This window comes from Colletotrichum godetiae (genome assembly GCF_030913485.1).
Source record: "Colletotrichum godetiae strain CBS 193.32 chromosome Unknown BDP55scaffold_14, whole genome shotgun sequence".
Lineage (NCBI taxonomy): Eukaryota > Fungi > Ascomycota > Sordariomycetes > Glomerellales > Glomerellaceae > Colletotrichum > Colletotrichum godetiae.
The window spans coordinates 413,499-431,163 of record NW_026851262.1 but is presented as its reverse complement, the minus strand read 5'-3'; the positions used below and the strand labels follow the sequence as shown (position 1 = coordinate 431,163).

At 52.6% G+C, this 17,665-nt stretch overlaps 5 protein-coding genes across 5 annotated transcripts; 3 read left to right on the top strand and 2 right to left on the bottom strand.

Moving 5' to 3' along the window:
* Positions 1-1,059: 1,059 nt before the first annotated feature.
* On the bottom strand, positions 1,060-2,800 carry BDP55DRAFT_630366 (uncharacterized protein; the record flags this gene model as incomplete). The annotated part of the gene is made up of 2 exons (XM_060572143.1): positions 1,060-2,623; positions 2,685-2,800. 2 exons carry the CDS (start codon positions 2,798-2,800, stop codon positions 1,060-1,062), a joined length of 1,680 nt encoding a protein of 559 aa, XP_060431414.1.
* Positions 2,801-4,939: 2,139 nt separating this feature from the next.
* BDP55DRAFT_548952 (uncharacterized protein) lies at positions 4,940-7,066 on the top strand (the record flags this gene model as incomplete). Its single annotated transcript, XM_060568885.1, has 1 exon — positions 4,940-7,066. One exon carries the CDS (start codon positions 4,940-4,942, stop codon positions 7,064-7,066), a length of 2,127 nt encoding a protein of 708 aa, XP_060431413.1.
* Positions 7,067-12,499: 5,433 nt separating this feature from the next.
* On the top strand, positions 12,500-13,610 carry BDP55DRAFT_630364 (Di-trans,poly-cis-decaprenylcistransferase; the record flags this gene model as incomplete). The annotated part of the gene is made up of 3 exons (XM_060572142.1): positions 12,500-12,583; positions 12,652-13,063; positions 13,120-13,610. 3 exons carry the CDS (start codon positions 12,500-12,502, stop codon positions 13,608-13,610), a joined length of 987 nt encoding a protein of 328 aa, XP_060431412.1.
* Positions 13,611-13,646: 36 nt separating this feature from the next.
* BDP55DRAFT_727126 (2OG-Fe(II) oxygenase superfamily protein) lies at positions 13,647-14,743 on the bottom strand (the record flags this gene model as incomplete). The annotated part of the gene is made up of 3 exons (XM_060579249.1): positions 13,647-14,283; positions 14,334-14,596; positions 14,663-14,743. The coding sequence occupies 3 exons, from the start codon at positions 14,741-14,743 to the stop codon at positions 13,647-13,649; spliced, it is 981 nt and encodes a 326-aa protein (XP_060431411.1).
* Positions 14,744-15,278: 535 nt separating this feature from the next.
* On the top strand, positions 15,279-16,797 carry BDP55DRAFT_549296 (Met-10+ like-protein; the record flags this gene model as incomplete). Its single annotated transcript, XM_060568917.1, has 4 exons — positions 15,279-15,519; positions 15,579-15,680; positions 15,734-15,811; positions 15,860-16,797. The coding sequence occupies 4 exons, from the start codon at positions 15,279-15,281 to the stop codon at positions 16,795-16,797; spliced, it is 1,359 nt and encodes a 452-aa protein (XP_060431410.1).
* Positions 16,798-17,665: the final 868 nt, after the last annotated feature.

Genomic DNA, 17,665 nt, shown 5'->3' with positions numbered 1-17,665 from the left:
AGATTAGCGGCCTCGATAGGATGATGGCAACCCCCCTTTTCATAGATCGATAATGATATCTGCCTCGGTAGATAGAGGCGAGGAGGAGGTTTATGAATACAAAGTCTTTCGACCAAGTCACGTCCTAAGCCTATGATGCAAACTAGGTGAGTTTTCAATGGAATCGATGGGGTTTGTGGCCGTGAAGTGTGCCACCCTGGCGAGGCTGGCTCACAAGCTGCCCTGGCTGACCGAGCCCGAAACGAGCGCTGAATGCCCGACGACGCATGTGTCACGTAGGCACCTGTGCATCTTATATAAATATCTTATCAATGGAGATGGAAGTGTCTATCCTGGCAGCACCAACATCGTAATTGAATGGATCACCGTTTCCAATCAACTGAGGAAGGCATTCTTTGTCACACTCAGCTGTTTGAAGGCTCCTGTGATGTGCCAAAGATGATCGATTCAATCAATGCCAAAAGGGAGTTGCGCTATTTTGCCCCGGCTCACTTCTCCTCGAACAACTATCGTCATCGTCTCGTGAGTATTCCAAACGGAATAAGCACCGCGGTAAAAAGTGGAATTAAAGGGGATTTGGTTGGAGGGTAGAGTAGATTCCTTTCCCCTTCGTTATAGTATGATACCAACAAATATATGAGCTTGCTGAGATATGCTCCCTTACTACCACACCTTTCCTGATAGCCCGGCAGGCTCACGATCACGAAATGCTGCAAAATATTACGTAGGAGGTTGGCTTATCTGGCATTTGTACTACTTTACTACCTGGCGTAATTGGTAGAAGGCCTCACTGCCAGTCACCTGATCATGATGATTCCTGTCGAAATCCCACGCAGAGAATCCAGCCTCCCAGAGGTTCACAGCTTCGATGTCTATTTTCGCCTGTTTCAATGTGGTGGAGTGGTGTGGTTCAAGACAATGTGAACTCATCCTCATAAAGTCGCGTATGCTGTACTTGCTGTGCCGCACGCCAACGTCAGTGATGGGTACTTGACACAGCATTGCAGCCCCACGCACGACACATCAGCATTCATTTGACTCATTCATTACCCCCCTCCCTCAAGGGAGATTAATCCTATACTTCAAATCATCCGGGCTCACGCTCGTAGGATCCTCCACCTGCTTAATCCACACCACAGACTTATCCTCATAAACGACCTCGACATCAAACATGTGCTGCGACTCCCGCTCGCCAACCTGTCTCACAATGGTCTGGTTCGCCTCCTTGTAGCTCTCCAGCATACTCAGCCACGTCTGCGTATCCCACAGCCCGTCGCGCCGCGGGTACTCCCTAAACAGCCGCAGCGCGTCGGCCCGCACGCTCTCGTCCATGCAGAGCATCGTTGCCGCGCCGAGGGGCCAGGTAGGGCTGTTACTGTCCATTGTGAACATTTCGCCCGAGGCGTTGAGCAGGCGCTGTTGGAGGGCGAGGAAGTCTGCGCTTAGGTCGACGTAGAGGCGGAAGCTCGGGGTCATGGAGGCGAGTACGTCCGTGTCGCAGTAGTTTGCTGTGAGGATCGGGATCGAGAGGTATGTGGAGTGGATGCGCAGGCCCAGGGCCTTGAGGTACTCTCTATCGCACTTCACCTCTTTGGCTTCTTGTGCTTCGAGGAGGGGCGAGAAGCGCGAGCGCCAGGCTTCGACGTAGCGGTCGTGCGCCTTGACTTGCTCCGGGTTGATGGGCAGGCTGACGTTGGGCGGGAAGGATGGCGCTTTATTGCCCGTCCCTTCGACGCGGAAGCCGATGATGAGGGGCGCGTGGTGGATGACGTGGTGCTGGGTTACTTCCCACCAGCGGTGCGCCTCGTCGAGGGAGTCGAAGGCGTCGGGCATCTCGTCGACGGCGTAGCGCGAGGTTTGGCCGCGGCAGCACCAGGGGACCTGCTTCTCCGTCTCCTTTGGGTGGTCTCCGTTGTGGCTCCATGACTGAAGAGTCAGGCGCTGAAAGTTTGTGGCGATGGCGTCGACGAGGGGATCGCGGCGGGATGCCTGCGTCTGCTTCTGGGACTTCATCTGCTTGGCCCGGCGCCGCTCGTACTGGTCAAGGATGTTGTACCCGTGGTTGAGGTGCGTCAGTGCGGACCTCCTGTCGCCGTGGAGGGCCTCGAACATTACAAAGAGGAGACACGTCATGAGGACGCTGGGGAAGGTCTCCTCCGTGGGCGGGGACTTGACGGTCAGCTGTAGCGCGCGGTTGTAGTATTCCAGCGCGTCGGCGAAGTACGGCCCCTTACCCGTGAGACGCTCCTCGCGGGTGCCGCTGCCGAGGGCGGCGGCGCCGATGGCGAAGGCGGCGTTGCGGACGGCCAGGTCTGAGCGGGCTATTTGCGGGATGGTTTCGGTGATGAGCTGGGAGGGGAAGACGAGGGTGTCTGCGGCGAAGGAGAGCCATTGGTCAAAGTGGTCCTTTTGGAGCTGTGTAGTGAAGACGAGGCTTTGGTAGCTTGGCTCCGTGGAGAAGGGGGAGCTTCCGCTGGTGGTGGTTGCGATGAGTTGTTTTGAGGTTGCGCCAGGAGAGGAGGAGGCGTTGGGCGATTTGGGTTTGTACCCCTCACATTCCACCCGCCGCTTGAGGCAGTTTTGACATGACGGCTTGGTCTCGTCACATTTTATCCTGCGCCGTCTGGATGGATGTTAGTACGGTGAGAAGATATGAGATTTCAATGACGGATGAGTTGACTTACTTGCATGTGACGCATCCCGTCCGGACCTTGGGCTTGCTAGCCCTGGTGGTAGGCCCGGCGTTGTGAGGCCAGTTCTCGAGCGCAAAGGTGAGAATCTGGGGACCGGGAGAGGGCATCAGGGCCGGAATTTTGTTGGCCTTGTTGTAAGTGAGAGGCTGAGAATTGCGAGCACAAGAGTGCCTCCTAAGAAGGGATTATTGGACTTTCCGGGTACTCGGGTCTCGGAAACTGTGTGTTCCCGCTACAATGTCTTGGTACAGATGCGAGGTCGCCGGCCGTAGATTATACGGATTTCCTGAACCGGAAGACCTGGCGCCTTTTGTCTGACGGGCAGCAGCAGCAGCAGCGGTTATTACACAAGTTTTCGATGTTGCTGGGATTTGGATATTTCTTCCCCCTCCCCCCTTCTCTTTGTTGTAACCTTGGAAGCGCTCAAAGGAAACGAAGGAACGATGTATTATTGCTGCCTAAAAACGCTTTTACATCATCCGTAATAACCCTGGTCTATCTCTTATGACGAACGGGCAGAAAAAAAGAGAAAAAGAAGAAGGTAAGATGAATCCTTCTGCAAGTCAACAGGTTTGAAAGCTGTCTTGTCAGGCAGGTTGGCAGAAGGGGAAATTTGACATGAGGGAGGGGGGTTCGTGGAGGATAAAACGTGGGGCACTATCTCCGACTCCGAGCTATGAAGTCAAACAGAATGTGAGGAGAACACGGATTCCGTAGAGATCGAGGAATTGAAAACATCGGGAAATGCGCACCGCCACCCGTTAGCACGAGTTGGCGGCATGGCACGCATGGGTGCCAGGAGTTCAGACCCCTTGGCTGAGTGCAACATGGGGGGGTTGTTTGGATGTCCAAAGTCAATCAAAAACCGCCCTGGGTACGGGGGGTTGAGCCAGGCAGCAGTGAATCGTGAATCGATGACGGCTAGATCACAACATTATAAGCATTACCTAACATCGGTTAAGCATCGATGAGTTCGACTTTCTAAGCGCCGCTGGGCAGATGAAGAAATTATCCTATTGTAAGCCTCGAAAGCTCTGGGGGCCGTGGCTGTGTTGCACATGTTCCTGACTGCGCCGCCGTTGGACAGGACGTCTGGCAAAGTCTAGAACTACTGGCTAAGGTAGGTCGGCAAACGTTGATCGGATAACTATGCCGCCCCGCGTGGGTGTCAGATCGCTGGGTGTCTGTGTGACCACGTTCAACTCACAAGTTGCCGCGCGCGCGGGGGGGAGAAGATGAAGGAGGGGGAGGGAGGGGCAGCGCCCCCGGCCGTCCTACGGTCCCAGGCTGTCCCCAGCGAACTCCATAACGTCGCCGACTCGGTGACCAGAAACCCTCGTCGGTAGGTTTAACTGGACCAGCTTCCGGCTCCGAAGGGTGGACGAGGAACGGAAGCTAACAGCCCTGTGGGATTTCACGACCGTCACAGGGCTGTGGCTGGTCCATGGTTGATGGTGTACGGTCCTCATTGGAGGGGAGTGGGTATGTGGTCATCTTAAACCACCCGAAGGATTCTGAACCTTTTTCTTCCTCCTCAATAAAAACCTATCACAACCGCAAGGTTTAAGGCTGAAAGGAAGGGCTTGAACTTATTGCATGCCCCTTGCTCCGAGGAATATGCCCCTTTTCAGACAGTTGGGTAATCGACAACCTAGCTGTGCTTCGTACGGCACTAACTTGTAGTGGGTTGGGCTTGTTCGATGTCAGTTGATCATTGGTCTCCTCCCAAAACTTACCATCATTCGATGTTGAATAGCCCATGCCCTCGACCCTTGATGATATCGAGCCCTGTTTCCTGCTCATCCTTCAAACTAGCTTTGCGATAAGGATCCAAATGATTGCCGTTAATCTCATCACGCGTAGAAAGTTGGGGAGAAGCCTTGAGTCTGCGGCAATAGATTTTTACACCAATGAACTAGTGCGCATCGTGGCAGGAACTCATTCCTGATGGAGTTCTTGAGATGCGTGTCTACATTGTGGGCCTCAACACTACTCCCTTCAGCAGATGTAATCCCAAGGCCAGCAGAGAATGGAAAGCACTGCTGAGTACGTATCGTCGGAAGATGTATTTTCCGGCCATGAGCATATGCAGGTCGTTCGTTGCTAAACACCTCTAGACTTTCAAGGAAGCTCCGTTGCCAACCTCACCGGGAACATTTAATCGTCGATAGAGGAGCCTCTTCGTGTCCCAAATCTTCCGATTGGCAGGCCGACTCTGGTCACCTCCGCAAGCATACTGGGTCAAAATGCAAGAGCCAGGGACTCACGATGTGGTGACGGACCTTCATGACGATCTTGTTCGAAAGTACAAGAGACATGGCGCTACTATCCAGGAAATCTGGAAGGGTTTCAATGCGAGCCAGCGCGCGAAGTGTGTCAAGGTTGGGGTGATGGATGGCGTCTTGCTGAAACACTCGAGGGATACCACCCAGGGCAACATCTACCAGATCGTTCCCGACTGGAACTTGCGCGACTTGACTGAAGGACCCGAACATCTTCTGAACATGCTCGAGCATCGCGCCAAGAAAACGCTCATGGAACAGTATTGCGACGGGCCTAACGGTGGCGCTGGCGATCACGGCATTATTGATGAGAGCATGCGAACCCGCAATCTCCGCTCTGCTGAACCTTACAAAGACTGTTACACCTTATTTGCCGACGGTGAAATGTACGGCAAATCGTGGCATATAGTCAAGGAACACAAGGAGGCGTTGCGTGGTTTCGAACCGGCCATCAGGGCGGGACGATGCATACCCCAGGCTAAGGGCGAGCTAGTCTTGCATCGTCAAATCAGCTTGTTGCAGACACTTAATATCCTCATGGACGATATCTTAGAGCAGGGCTCGAAGGCGCGAAGCACGACCCAACCCCCGAAGAAGTCTGCAGAGACGGCCACTGCGGCGTTCTCGAAATTGAGCGTCAAAGAATCGGCCGCCAAGCTTTCTCTCGCCGACATCGTCAACGCTGCTCGAGATCAGGCGGCATCGCAGAAGGAACGCCTAGAGATGTATTCAGAGCCGGTCGTTATTGCCCACAATGTCAATTTCTGGTTCTTCAGCCGGCCGGAGGTACTTCCGGATGAGAAGGGACGTCGGCTGCCGGTGATTTCCGACAAGTTCATCAGTGCCAGTGTCTTCGATACCGTCCATTACGCCGTCAAGGAGGCCGCCCTGTGGAGTTACATCCGTCAACTTCTCGAACGTTTCGAAAGCTTGAACAGAGACAAGGACCACAAGACGATTTTGCTGCAGGAGATAGCCAACGCCCTCCAGCTCGCATATGCCTCCACCCAGGCCCTCTTCAGGCGGCACATCCAGTCGCATTCGGGCAGCAAGTGGTACAAGCGGATGTCCAACGCGTATGACGGCGCCGGCAACGCACGCGTTGCGCTCAAAGGAAACCCAGGCGACCTGACACGGAGCGATCCTCAGCTTCACTATATCCTCCGCCTTTGTCACCCTGATACCACTTCGTCCAAGGCTGTCGAATGGCTGAAGAAATTGGGCGATCTTCATCAGGCTCACCCCGAAGAGCGAGAGAAACTGGTCGAGAGCGAGATCGAATCTCTTTGTGACCTGGCCACCACAGTCGCCTTCATCCAAGATGTGACCAGCACAATATCGGTGCCGGCTCCGTCCCGCAAAAGGGGGCAGTTGTTCGTCTCCAGGTCCCAAGAGCTGGAAGTCGAGCTGAACAAGCTCAAGACCGGCCTTGATTTGAGGGACTTTGCCGTCCCAATTGACAACCTTCTGGAGCCTGGTATGACCGTCGAAGCTCTTAAGACTCTCGACCAATTTATCGTTGACAACGCCGGCGCCAAGCCCGGTGTGCTCTACGAGGATCTCGTTGATGAGTGTTTCTCCGACCTTGAGAACGAGTATGAACAGTACAAGGCCAAGATCGGCCAAGGCCAGAAGGAGTGGACGCCCCTACCGGTACCTGCCTCCGAGCCGCGAGAGACTCTGGTGGAGCAGCGCAAACAGAAGGAGAAGACTCGTCCGGCTCACGTGTCTGCCTACGAGGCCGGTCCTCAGGCGAAGGCCTCGACTTCAGAGCCAGCCGTCGAGAAACAGACTTTTAAAGTCACGCCCGCGACTGCCGAGGTTTTCGACGCCCTCTTCAAGAAGTCCGAGACCCGAGGTGCGGTGCACTGGACGGATTTCGAAGGCGCTATGGCGGAGCTAAGGTTTTCAGTTCTGCCCAAGTATGGTTCGGTCTTCACTTTCATGCCGCCCGATACTATGACGGTGAAGAGGCCTTTTACCATCCACCGACCTCATAAGTCTCTGATTGAAGGGTACACAACACTGATTTACTCTCGGCGTCTCGCAAGGGCATATGGATGGGATGAGAAGACGTTTGTAGTTGCGTGAGCAAGTTTGTGATGTTCATTACAAGGAAGATGAAATGCCTTCAGGGTGCATGAAAGTGACTGAGCTGGGTTTGGCGCTTAAAAATAATTTGCTTGCTTGTCCGGGATTAAATATTGATGAACTGGGACTGGTAGATTGTTGATTGTGAGGTGACCGGGGTACTAGGAGGATTCGAGGATTGCCGCGAGGTCAGACGTAGGTTGAGAAAGTCAATGGATGTTGACCTTGTGGGTCTCCAAATTCAATGTTCACATTGCCAAAGTTTGTCTGGCATCGTTTTTGACAGTTGCAATTATGTGGCTTTCCGATTTGAGGTAATAGAAGACCGCAGTTCAACCGGAAAACCCGATTGTGACAAGATCCAAGTCATGCTGTGTCAAAGGGTATCTTCATAATAAGGCAAGGCGGCGTTGGCGCCCTTTGAGGGGCCAAGCTCACACGTGTGGCAGAGCGAGCAGATCTTTGTACGCTAAGACAAGCACCTTTTGATGCTGCTTCATACACCCTACGATGCAATACGCAAGCGTCAAGTGTTTCGACCCAATTAAATCTCGTGGACTGGTCACCTGTTGGTATTGTATCGTTGCTGGAGTGCGACAGTCCTTCTCATGGACGGTGACGTCAATGGTGGTCGAGTTGAAGTCGAATGTCACGTGCAAATTTGATATATTCGGGTGTGGCGCTGGCGGGCCGTGCATGGGAAGTGGGTCTGTGGCATGTGCGACTGAGCTCGAGTGTGGGGTGCCGCGTTGGCGCCGAGCGCCGATATCACCGAGCCGCCTCCTTCGGAATACCGGTGCACATCATGGAAATTCCTCACAATTTCGAAATTCGAGCCGCATGATACTAGTTGCTGCCAGCAAGTTGTACTCTACCTGGGCTTTCCAATAACACCAATCTCATGGTGTCAGTTGCCGGTGTCGACGGTTTCTTCACAAGACTGTCAAGTACGTCAAGGCATATATGCTTCTTCTCTATGACACTGGACAAGCCAGAGCACACAATGAAAAAAGAGGTTCGCGTCGCCTGGAGGCAGTGTTATACCAGGGACACTGTGAGAGGAGCCATGTGCAAGCACAGAGGACTTCTCTCCAGGTACAAAAATAGGAATAATCACGATTGGTCTCCTTAGAGACCTTTCAGAGATTAAACTGAAAAGAACAGATACTACACTTGATCTAAGCCAAAAGGCAAAGAGAGCTAAAGAAGAAAGAGAGAAACCAGGTAAAGGACGGCCGACAGACTGCGCTTATATAGAAATCTGTTGGGCGGTGTTGCGAGGCGCGGACTGGGCGGGCGGCAGAATGTGTGAGGACACGAGTCATTTCGGACGGGGAGAAACCTTAGACCGTGTGGGTACATGAGGAAATGAGCTACCGAAGTGTCCAATGAGCTTGTTGGACTAGAGACAGTCACCTGTTTATCTGGGTCAACTTTGCGGTGAGTTACGCGAAAACATCCACCACGAACAGACGGTGAGACGTGGCGACGACAACCATTGGCTCATTGCGACTTCTGGGTCCACTGTCTTCTGGTTTACCTTGTTGACCAGCTGGTCTATTGCGGTCTATGGGGACTGATGGTGGGAAAATATGACAAACAGATTTCGACTGTTCAAGATTTTATGCCACTGTGTCCTATGCATTTATGCAATACCTAGTTTGTGAACGGCACAAATCATTGTACAACTGAGCTGTCTACGTGCTTACTTCACCGAACTCACCGGCGCAAGGTCATGGGGATGGCGTCGGTGGGTGTTCGTATCAAACTACTTGTCTACAACCAATCCGCAGCCCTGACATTTTCCAGCTGGAACCCATTTTAGAACTTACGTCATCCTTGCCCAACATTACTTGCACAACAGTTAGCTCTATAAGCTTGGAATTCAGCAGGGTCGCAGAACCGGAACCGGGTGGTTGCGAAACTTCCACAGCCAGTCACAAACAACGACCGTGTCCCAGTGTGTTCGACTTGATGGTTCTATGATGAATCTTTCCTCTCGTCTCGTTTCTGCAGCACTCGACTGTACTACGTTCAATGGGCACACCGCGCCCGAGTGGGCTGGCTTCGAATGGTTATGTGGTGAACCGCAGAAGTACACATAGGGGGACCTCACTGTCAAAAGTGACATCGCCTCAACACCCACCGCGAGTGAACTAAGCACAAATCTTGAATGCTGGACCTCTTACTCATGGCTATTACTTATAAGGTATCTATATACGCATAGGAATAAGGAGTAAGAGATAATGGGTAGAGGGGATAAGGGAAGGAAAGACGAGAAGGATTAAAAAGAGGACAGTAGAAAGTTGATAGCAGAAATAAGGATAGTAGAAATAAGAACAATAAAAAGAGGATGGTGGAAAAGAGATGTTAAGACCCTTCTGGATACGGGTTAGTTAGTAGGGGCTAAGAAGGGGGACATAAGTAACCAAGGAGCAGCTCGTATATATATCATACCAGGAGCACACATGTAGCTAGGGGGCAGATTTCAGTCACCCAATCTTTTGACCCTAATAGTTATTGGCCTTGAAGAGCTTCCAACCTACGTTACACACCTATCTAACAAGAGGAGAGTAGAAAAGAGGATAGTATATGTCTAAGAGTCTGTTTAAATCAAGATACTTGGAAAGAGCCCACGAAGTCTTAGACCTTCGACTTCGTCTAGACTGTCCGCAGCAGTAATAGGCAGTGTGGGCAGCCTCGATCGTGGTGATAATGACAAGTACCAGCGACATGCATCAAGACATTCGCCCCAGATGTATGGTATCATCAGTGTTCGCGCCTTATTCAGCTAACACCTTTAGCACAAGGCTATAGAAGACTCGTCCATATTGTCAGACTATGCGCCGCCTTTCTACCTCATCTAACTAGATGTCACGAGTTATGGCACGCAGCAATGGGCATATGAAGTGGGTTAAAGTGGCTTGAAGTAACCTATCTGGAATGAGCACGTGAGAGCAGTCTATATACTAAGTGAATGTGATATCCACGTGAGAAAGCACGTGGCAAGATGCTTGACAAGTGCTGATACCATTCCTGTTTCGTGACACTTGAGGCCATCTCGAAATCACCAAGCTCAGCAGTGACGCTTGTCGGCTTGGCTTGAATCTAGATGCTGCGCTGCCGTCAGACTCCTTTCCACAGGTAGACGTGAAACGGCTTTAGCAGCACGTAGAACATACATGCTGTTGTTCCCCTCCCTCAATGGCAAACCCATACCGACTGATCCGGACGGTGTCGTTCGGCCTGGTTAAGAACCAGGGGACGAACTTGCCAGTGCTGAAGTATAACGATGCAGACTCGTATGGACCGGTCATTGAGAGCCGGCAACTTCATTGATACGCTCGATGCCCTTCCTCGGATGGGGGATGGAAGACTTAGACGTTATCTTACCTAAGTTCCATGTTCACCTAGACGTCCGCATCAACTCAAAAGACCATTCCTTTCGCAGGCTCGCCCATATATGAGACATTGAGATACAGAGCGTTGCCGTCACGGAGTTCATCTTGACTAGGGTGGTGTCTCCCTCTGAGCCATTCTTGTTCACCGTTCGGGCTCTATTGGGTCACCTCCAAGCCATCGAGTCATCAACTAGCAGAGCGGCGATGATCTTCTAGTTGGCGGCGGACCGCTCTGCGTCACCCAACGGCTTCGGCTTCGATTTGAAGCTTGCCAATAGTGCTCCCTCGTCGCTGGTCTCGCTGTCAGTTCCGAGGAGTGCGAGGCCTAGACCTGCGATCGACTTCCTTATTAAAGCTCCTCTGTACCGGAGAGGCCTAGTGTCGTCGACCAGGCCCTTCTTCAGTGATGCATTGATCTACGTCCTGGCAGCCAGACACTCATGATCAATAGTATTCAGCGACGTCAAGAGCATAATTAGCAATGGCAAATGGAGATGGACTCACTGGATTACGCTTGCATGAGACTGGCAATGATAGGGGATCTTGGTTAGGTCCCTGATAGAACTCCCCTTGACTCGACCGACTCGTAACGCAAGCATGTGGACCCATCTTATCAGATAAGATGCGTCGTCCTGATCTTAAAGCTAGAACGTGATTTCAGGTGGTGTACTTTGTGTCTGGATTAGCTGCTGGTGGATCTATACCTCCAGTGTTTGTGAACTCACTTGTCGCCCTTCGCAAAGCGGATCATTGCTCGAGGAGTACACAGCTGCTCATAGCAGGTGCCCTATTCAATCGGACTCTAACGACAAATCTTTTTGCAGAAGCGTGACCTCCGTACGACGTGATTCTTCCTGCTCTACAAGCGAAGAAGCATATAGATACCAAGGAAGTTATCCGTGAGAGCACATCTTGGCAGCTCGTGCAGTTTACGATAGCATTCTCGATCAGCGCCTTAGCCCTTCGGTCAGTTAGCATTGTCGCCTTTCTATCTTTATTCTTTCGATAGTCCTCTCCTGCTCTGTATTCTTAACCAAATATGAAATGAGGGGGAATATTTTGAGGAAGAGCACTGGCTTTATAGAGTAGGCTCGCTGTATTTACGATGGGCAGAGGCGATGATACTCCGGCCACGCTTTTGGCTATGGGCACTGGACCAACCGCAACTAAAACCCTATTATCAGTTGCTTCATAGGGTCCCCGATAAGCTATGCTGTCAAGAAGAACAATAATGTCTCTACTTCCTGGAGTATGTGTCGACAACTGGATCCCCCTTTGAGACACGAGCGTCTTGCAAGAGACTACGAGACCGTAGTGTTAGAAGTGACTACGTAGAGAGCTTATGAGTCGCCAACAATCGACTCACTTTGTCTTGCGGTCAAAGCCATTCGCGCGTACCTGAAGGGGTAAGGTCCATGTCAAACCAACGTTGCTGGCCCCGGCGTCCCGGAAGTGTGCCCAACTTTTATGGGTCTACCGGAGCTTGTGCCGGCCGCTGCCATCGGGTGGCTGGAGTTCCTAGACCTTGCCTAACTTGGACAGAATACGTACCTTTTCTCGCCCTGCCACATGCCCCACAGAAGAGAAAGATTGGGGAAAGAACACCTCAGCTGAGCCCTCAGCCACGGGCAGCTTTGCTGGAAGTAGCGGCGCAGCATCCACTAGGAATCCACCAGCCCAACCAATGTGCCAATGTCGTATTACCGCGTTGCATCTGTACTCAGTGGGAATCCATGGCAGCCGCTGAACCGAACTCATTCTGGGCAACAAGACCAAACTTCGACAAGTTTCCTTCGCCCAAAGCCGTCGTCATCCTGCCAAGAACGAACGGCAAACTGCGAACACACGCCGCGTACGACGTAAACCTGCCCAAATATCCCACTCAGCGCATAGCTACTCTCGCGCCAACTTTTACATCGGCTTTTCTCTCCCTCTGCTCAACAGATTTCCTAGCATCCCACCTTACAGCTTCACGCCCACAACCGCGCTTCCCGACTGATCGCGCCGAGAGACACCACCAACAACTTACAGCATGCCCAGTACGAGGGTCCGCAAGGTCTACAGGACCGACGATGTCGTGGACCTCAAGGACGAAGAAAAGGAGCAACTGCTCGAGGTATGTTGAGCTACTCGCAATCCCCACCCCCAAAGCTCGATCGTTAGCTGACAGCTTTGCCCCTCCAGAGCTACCTCCCAGATGGCCCACCTCAAGACACACGACGACAATGGCGCGACGATGATAGTCCTCCAAAGGGCAGGTTCGGCCTGAGACGCGCCCTCCGCTCGAAACTACACCTTGCGATTTACACAGTTCTTCACGCCATTTTCTCTCTGTACATTCGGATACGACAAGCATGGCACCTCGTGTGCTACCACATATCCTCCATTATGTTCTACCACCACCGTACTCCGGAATACATTGAGCGGGACGTAGTTGGTCTGAAGAAGAAGCCGAAACATCTCAGCGTCATACTGAAGCGCGAACCGAGTGGAAGACACGGAGCGGAATTGGAGAGATTGGTCGCCGAAGCGGCCGAGATTGCCGTGTGGTGCGTATGCGCCAAGATTCCCGTCTTGACGGTGTACGAGCGGACAGGTAAGCTTCTGATTACACGCGTGTATTCTATCCCGTCACTGACTTTCCCTCTCCAGGTCTCCTCAAGCATTACCTCCCTCACCTCCAACAGTCTATCATCCAGAAGTCGCGGTCCTATTTCGGTAGACACCAGCCAGCTTTGACCGTAGCCATGCCGCACGCCGACGACGTCCTTGAGTCCCCAGCTCACGGTGATTTCGCGCGCAACGACCCAAGGCATCTCAAAGTCCTCTTCATCTCCGCCGAGGACGGGCGGGAATCCATGGTTGATCTTACTCGCACCTTGACCGAGATGTCTCAAAAGGGCAAGCTCCACCCTCGTGATATCAGCACAGATCTGATCGACGCAGAGTTGTCCGAGGGAATTATGCCGGAACCCGATCTGCTCATTTCATTCAGTCCTTACGTTGACCTCGATGGCTACCCGCCCTGGCCCATCCGTCTGACTGAGATCTTTTGCTTGCCGGACAACCAGGGTGTCGGATACCAAGTCTTTTTGAGAGCGCTGGTTAATTTTTCCAGCGCACAGTTCCGCAAAGGCAAATAGAGAGGTGTTCAGATTGCGTATACCCCATGAGAGTTGTCATGACGTTCCCTTGAGCTGGTCTTTGGCGGAAGATACCCGCATTTCCCGCACCGTTTTGTCCCACCGATAGACAGGTCCGGTTCCAACGTTATAGTTGTAGTAATTTTCAGTTCCTTCCTTCACCATCGCTCGCCTGAACGTGATGTTGATTCTCCCACCGTCTTCTGCGTTCTTACCCGTTCGTTTGGGTATTGAGTGGAGCCAATTTGATTGAGTGCGCCCGCGCATGAGGATCATATCGCCGCTGGCCAGGGGCAACTTGATCTGTTTGGGCTGCGGTCTATCCGGATGCTCATCATCTGGAGGTATCGGCTTGTGTTTCATGAGGAAATCCCTCTTCGCGCCGAGGGAGAAGGAGGCGATGGCTGGATCGGGACCAAGAAACCTCTCATCGTCGCTGTGGAAGGAGATGCTGTCTGTGCCTGAAGCGTAGTAGTTGACGAGACAGAAGTTGAACTTGCAGTCTGTTGCTGTCTCGGCTGAGCGACGAAGGTCATCGAGACACTTCGGGATTGGCCGCGGTGGATACCTCTGATACAGCTTGTCGACAACTTTAAAGCCGGATTTCTTGTCTACGACGGAACCATCATCGTCAAATCGGGATGTGTCGTCCAAGCCAAATACCGTGGTGTACCTGTTCATGTGAGTCGGTGTGATGCGTCCAAGCATGAACGGCCCGCTTACCGTGGCGTGCGAATATGAGTTTGGAAGCCGCCCCTCTTGATGTCATACTCAACTCGATAGAAAGGTAATTCGCAGCGCAGAAACTCAAAGAGGTCCTTGGCCAGGTATGAAGGAATGTACGGCTCAAAATATACCAGATCGAGGTCTAGTTGGTCATTCATATCCTTGCCTGGGCGGGCAGGAAGTGACGAGAGCTCTTTACTGATTCTTGTGGAAAGCTCTGAGATAGGTGTGGGATAATTGGCGTGAGTGGATTGGCCGATCTGATTAAGATGACTTCCTGTTAGTGGGGAGTGTACCAAACGCATTGGAGCTGCAACTGAACATACGGTCTCATTTGGCTCATCTTCCTTGCGTGGCTTCTTAACAGATGGCGCGAAGAAGGAGTCTAAGGTCCGCTTCTTCGACATGATGGATAGAAGGCTTCGGGATAGTAAGAGTTGTCGTGTAAGTTGAGGACGAGCGTGGGTAAACCGGGGACCGTTGAGCAGTAGCCACATGAACTGAAAGCTCTAACCAATAAGAAGTAGCCGATATTTCACTCTGAACGGAACTCAACTCTATAAATGAACCTTAATAAGGGATAAGGTCCACGGCTATCACGAAAGCTGAGGTGAAGTTCATTGATCTGTTCTTCACATTCCTCAAAGAGATGCCTGTCGACCAATCATCAATGACGCTTAGATCGTGAAGCTCCAGTGACATCACACTGTGGCGCCAAACCCCACTCTCTCATCCGCAAAACCTCAGCCTCGTCAATACGCCACATCCGGGGACCCCTGCCCCTCAGCCCTAGACGGAGTTTTTTCCTCAGCCTTGCCCCTCCATGACTGTGCCCAACCATCGACTCATCAACATGGCGGTAAGTCGAGACCCCTGCACGGCCGACCAGCCTTGATAGTTGAACATCCTGCTAATATCATCCTGAAGAATTCAAACTCCGATATGATTAGCCTCCGTGCGCCTCTTGCCCGCGCGGCTACAATTCTTGACCGTTCCCTCTTCTCCAAAAAGCTGGAACTTGCTGCCGCTACGGTCAAGGACCCCCGCAACATCTCCAAGTACCGCAAGCAGCTGGAGAAGGGCAATGAGCTCCTCAGACTCGACCGTTTGGACTCGTGCAGGACTGATCCCAAGTCTTCAAATTTGAAATGTCTTTTGCTGCGACCTGGCGTGAAAGCTGATAGTATGTGCCCCGCCGATGCTTGCTACATGTCTTGAACCTGTGACTAACACGGAACTCAGCACCGACGACATGGGGTCCTGTCTTCCAGGAGGGTATTAAGACTGGAGAGCTGGATGTGGTTCCTTACGAGCTGCAGCTCGACTATGACTACTGGAGCTACCGTGAGTGTGATTTGTCCCGAACAGCAAATGGGACTTGCTAACCCCTGGCGAAGTTGACGTGATGACATCCATCTTGCCTGAGGAACTTCACGTGGAAATCCCAGTTGGATTCAATACGGCTGGACATGTTGGTATGTTGCTCGGAGTCATGCAGTAAAGCAAGCCACTTACACTCATAGCCCACCTCAACCTCAAAGAACAGTACCTCCCCTACAAGAAGATCATTGCAGAGGTCATCCTCGACAAAAACCCCAAGATCACCACCGTTATCAACAAGGTGGATGACGTCGGCGGCAACTCGGAGTTCAGAACATTTGCGTATGAAGTCCTTTGCGGACCCGAGGATATGAACGTCGAGGTCAAGGAAAACGACTGCGTTTTCCAGTTCGACTACTCCAAGGTGTATTGGAACAGCAAGCTCGAACCGGAACACACAAGGCTCATCGGCATGTTCAAGCCGGGAGAAGTTGTCGCCGATGTCATGGCGGGAATCGGACCTTTTGCCGTGCCGGCGGGAAGAAAGGGCGTCTTTGTCTTCGCCAACGACATGAACCCCGAAAGCTACAAGTACCTAAACGCAGCGGTCCAGAAGAATAAGGTCCAGCAGTATGTCCGTCCGTACAACATGGATGGCCGCAAATTTATCCAGGAGGCCGTTCACCAAGTCTACGACGCCTCGTCGAAGGGAGAGGGCGCTGTCATCAAGCCCAAGCAATCGAGGAGCAAACCCCAAAACCCGCCCCCTCAGCCGAAGCAAATCCCAATCCCTCCTACAATCTCGCACTTTGTCATGAACCTACCAGCTTCGGCTTACACCTTTGTGAACCACTACAAGGGAATCTACCGCGGACACGAGCAGCTCTTCGAACCTCACACGTCCGCGAAGCTGCCCATGGTCCACGTCCACTGCTTTGCCCTCAAGAGCGACGACGAGATACCCCTGAATGACATCCTCGAACGCATCTACGCCGAGATCGGCGTCAGATTCAAGCTTGGAGACGCGGACAAGCAAGGGGAGATGACTATCTACAACGTGCGGGACGTGGCTCCGAAGAAGCGCATGTTCTGCGCGAGCTTCCGTATCCCTCCCGAGGTCGCCTTTGCGACGGAAAGCTGAGATTCGCCCGCTCGGTCTTCAGAATCGCCGCCCTCGCAGGCATAGTTCGATGACACTATCACCGAGATGGACGTGTCGATGTCCGCTTGGTGACACAACCTCTCGGTGACACCTTTACCCGGCGACACCACTGTCACTCACGCCATACGGGAAACATCACCATCCTCCGCGGCCGTGACCGATTTCCAATCGCGTCCTCCAGACCTTTGCCAACCCCGCCTCGCTTCGCCCAACTTGCAGCCGGTGTAAGGCTGACAAAGCTCCCAGTAAAGAGCTATTCAGCGCCTTCCGTATATCTGGTGTATCTAGATGAAAGACTTGCCTGATCGACTGTCGTGCAGGAGAGGGGGCTGGCCGGCAGAGATAACGTACGGCAACCTGACGGTGTCGTGACGGGAAACCTGGCCACACCTTTCATCAAATGCGGAGATTGAAGAGGTTGCAAAGTGAAGAGAAAAGAAACAACAACAGGAGATGGCGGAGGCAGAGGAGGAGGCAGGTCCACCTCGTCTCGACTCGTCGTGTCTCGGCGACTATAGCTTCGATACCAACCAATACCCAACTCCAATCGCACATTCCTATATCTGCCCCCCTTCCCCCGATATACATGCAATCATGACTACTTGCATCCATCCCAGTTGTGCATATGCGCGTCCCATCCCCCTTCATCTATGAACCCTGGTGGTAGTGGTGGGTGTCGTTGTCGTCGAACGCCAAAACCACCACAACGTGCAGCATGTGATACCGCCTGCCCAGTCCCGCCCAGTCCAAGGGTTCGGCGTGGTCGAGCCATCGAAGGGGCAGCCCCTTCACCTAGACCGAGCCTCCATCTCGCGACGCCGTGCGACCCCATCTTCGCAACCACCCC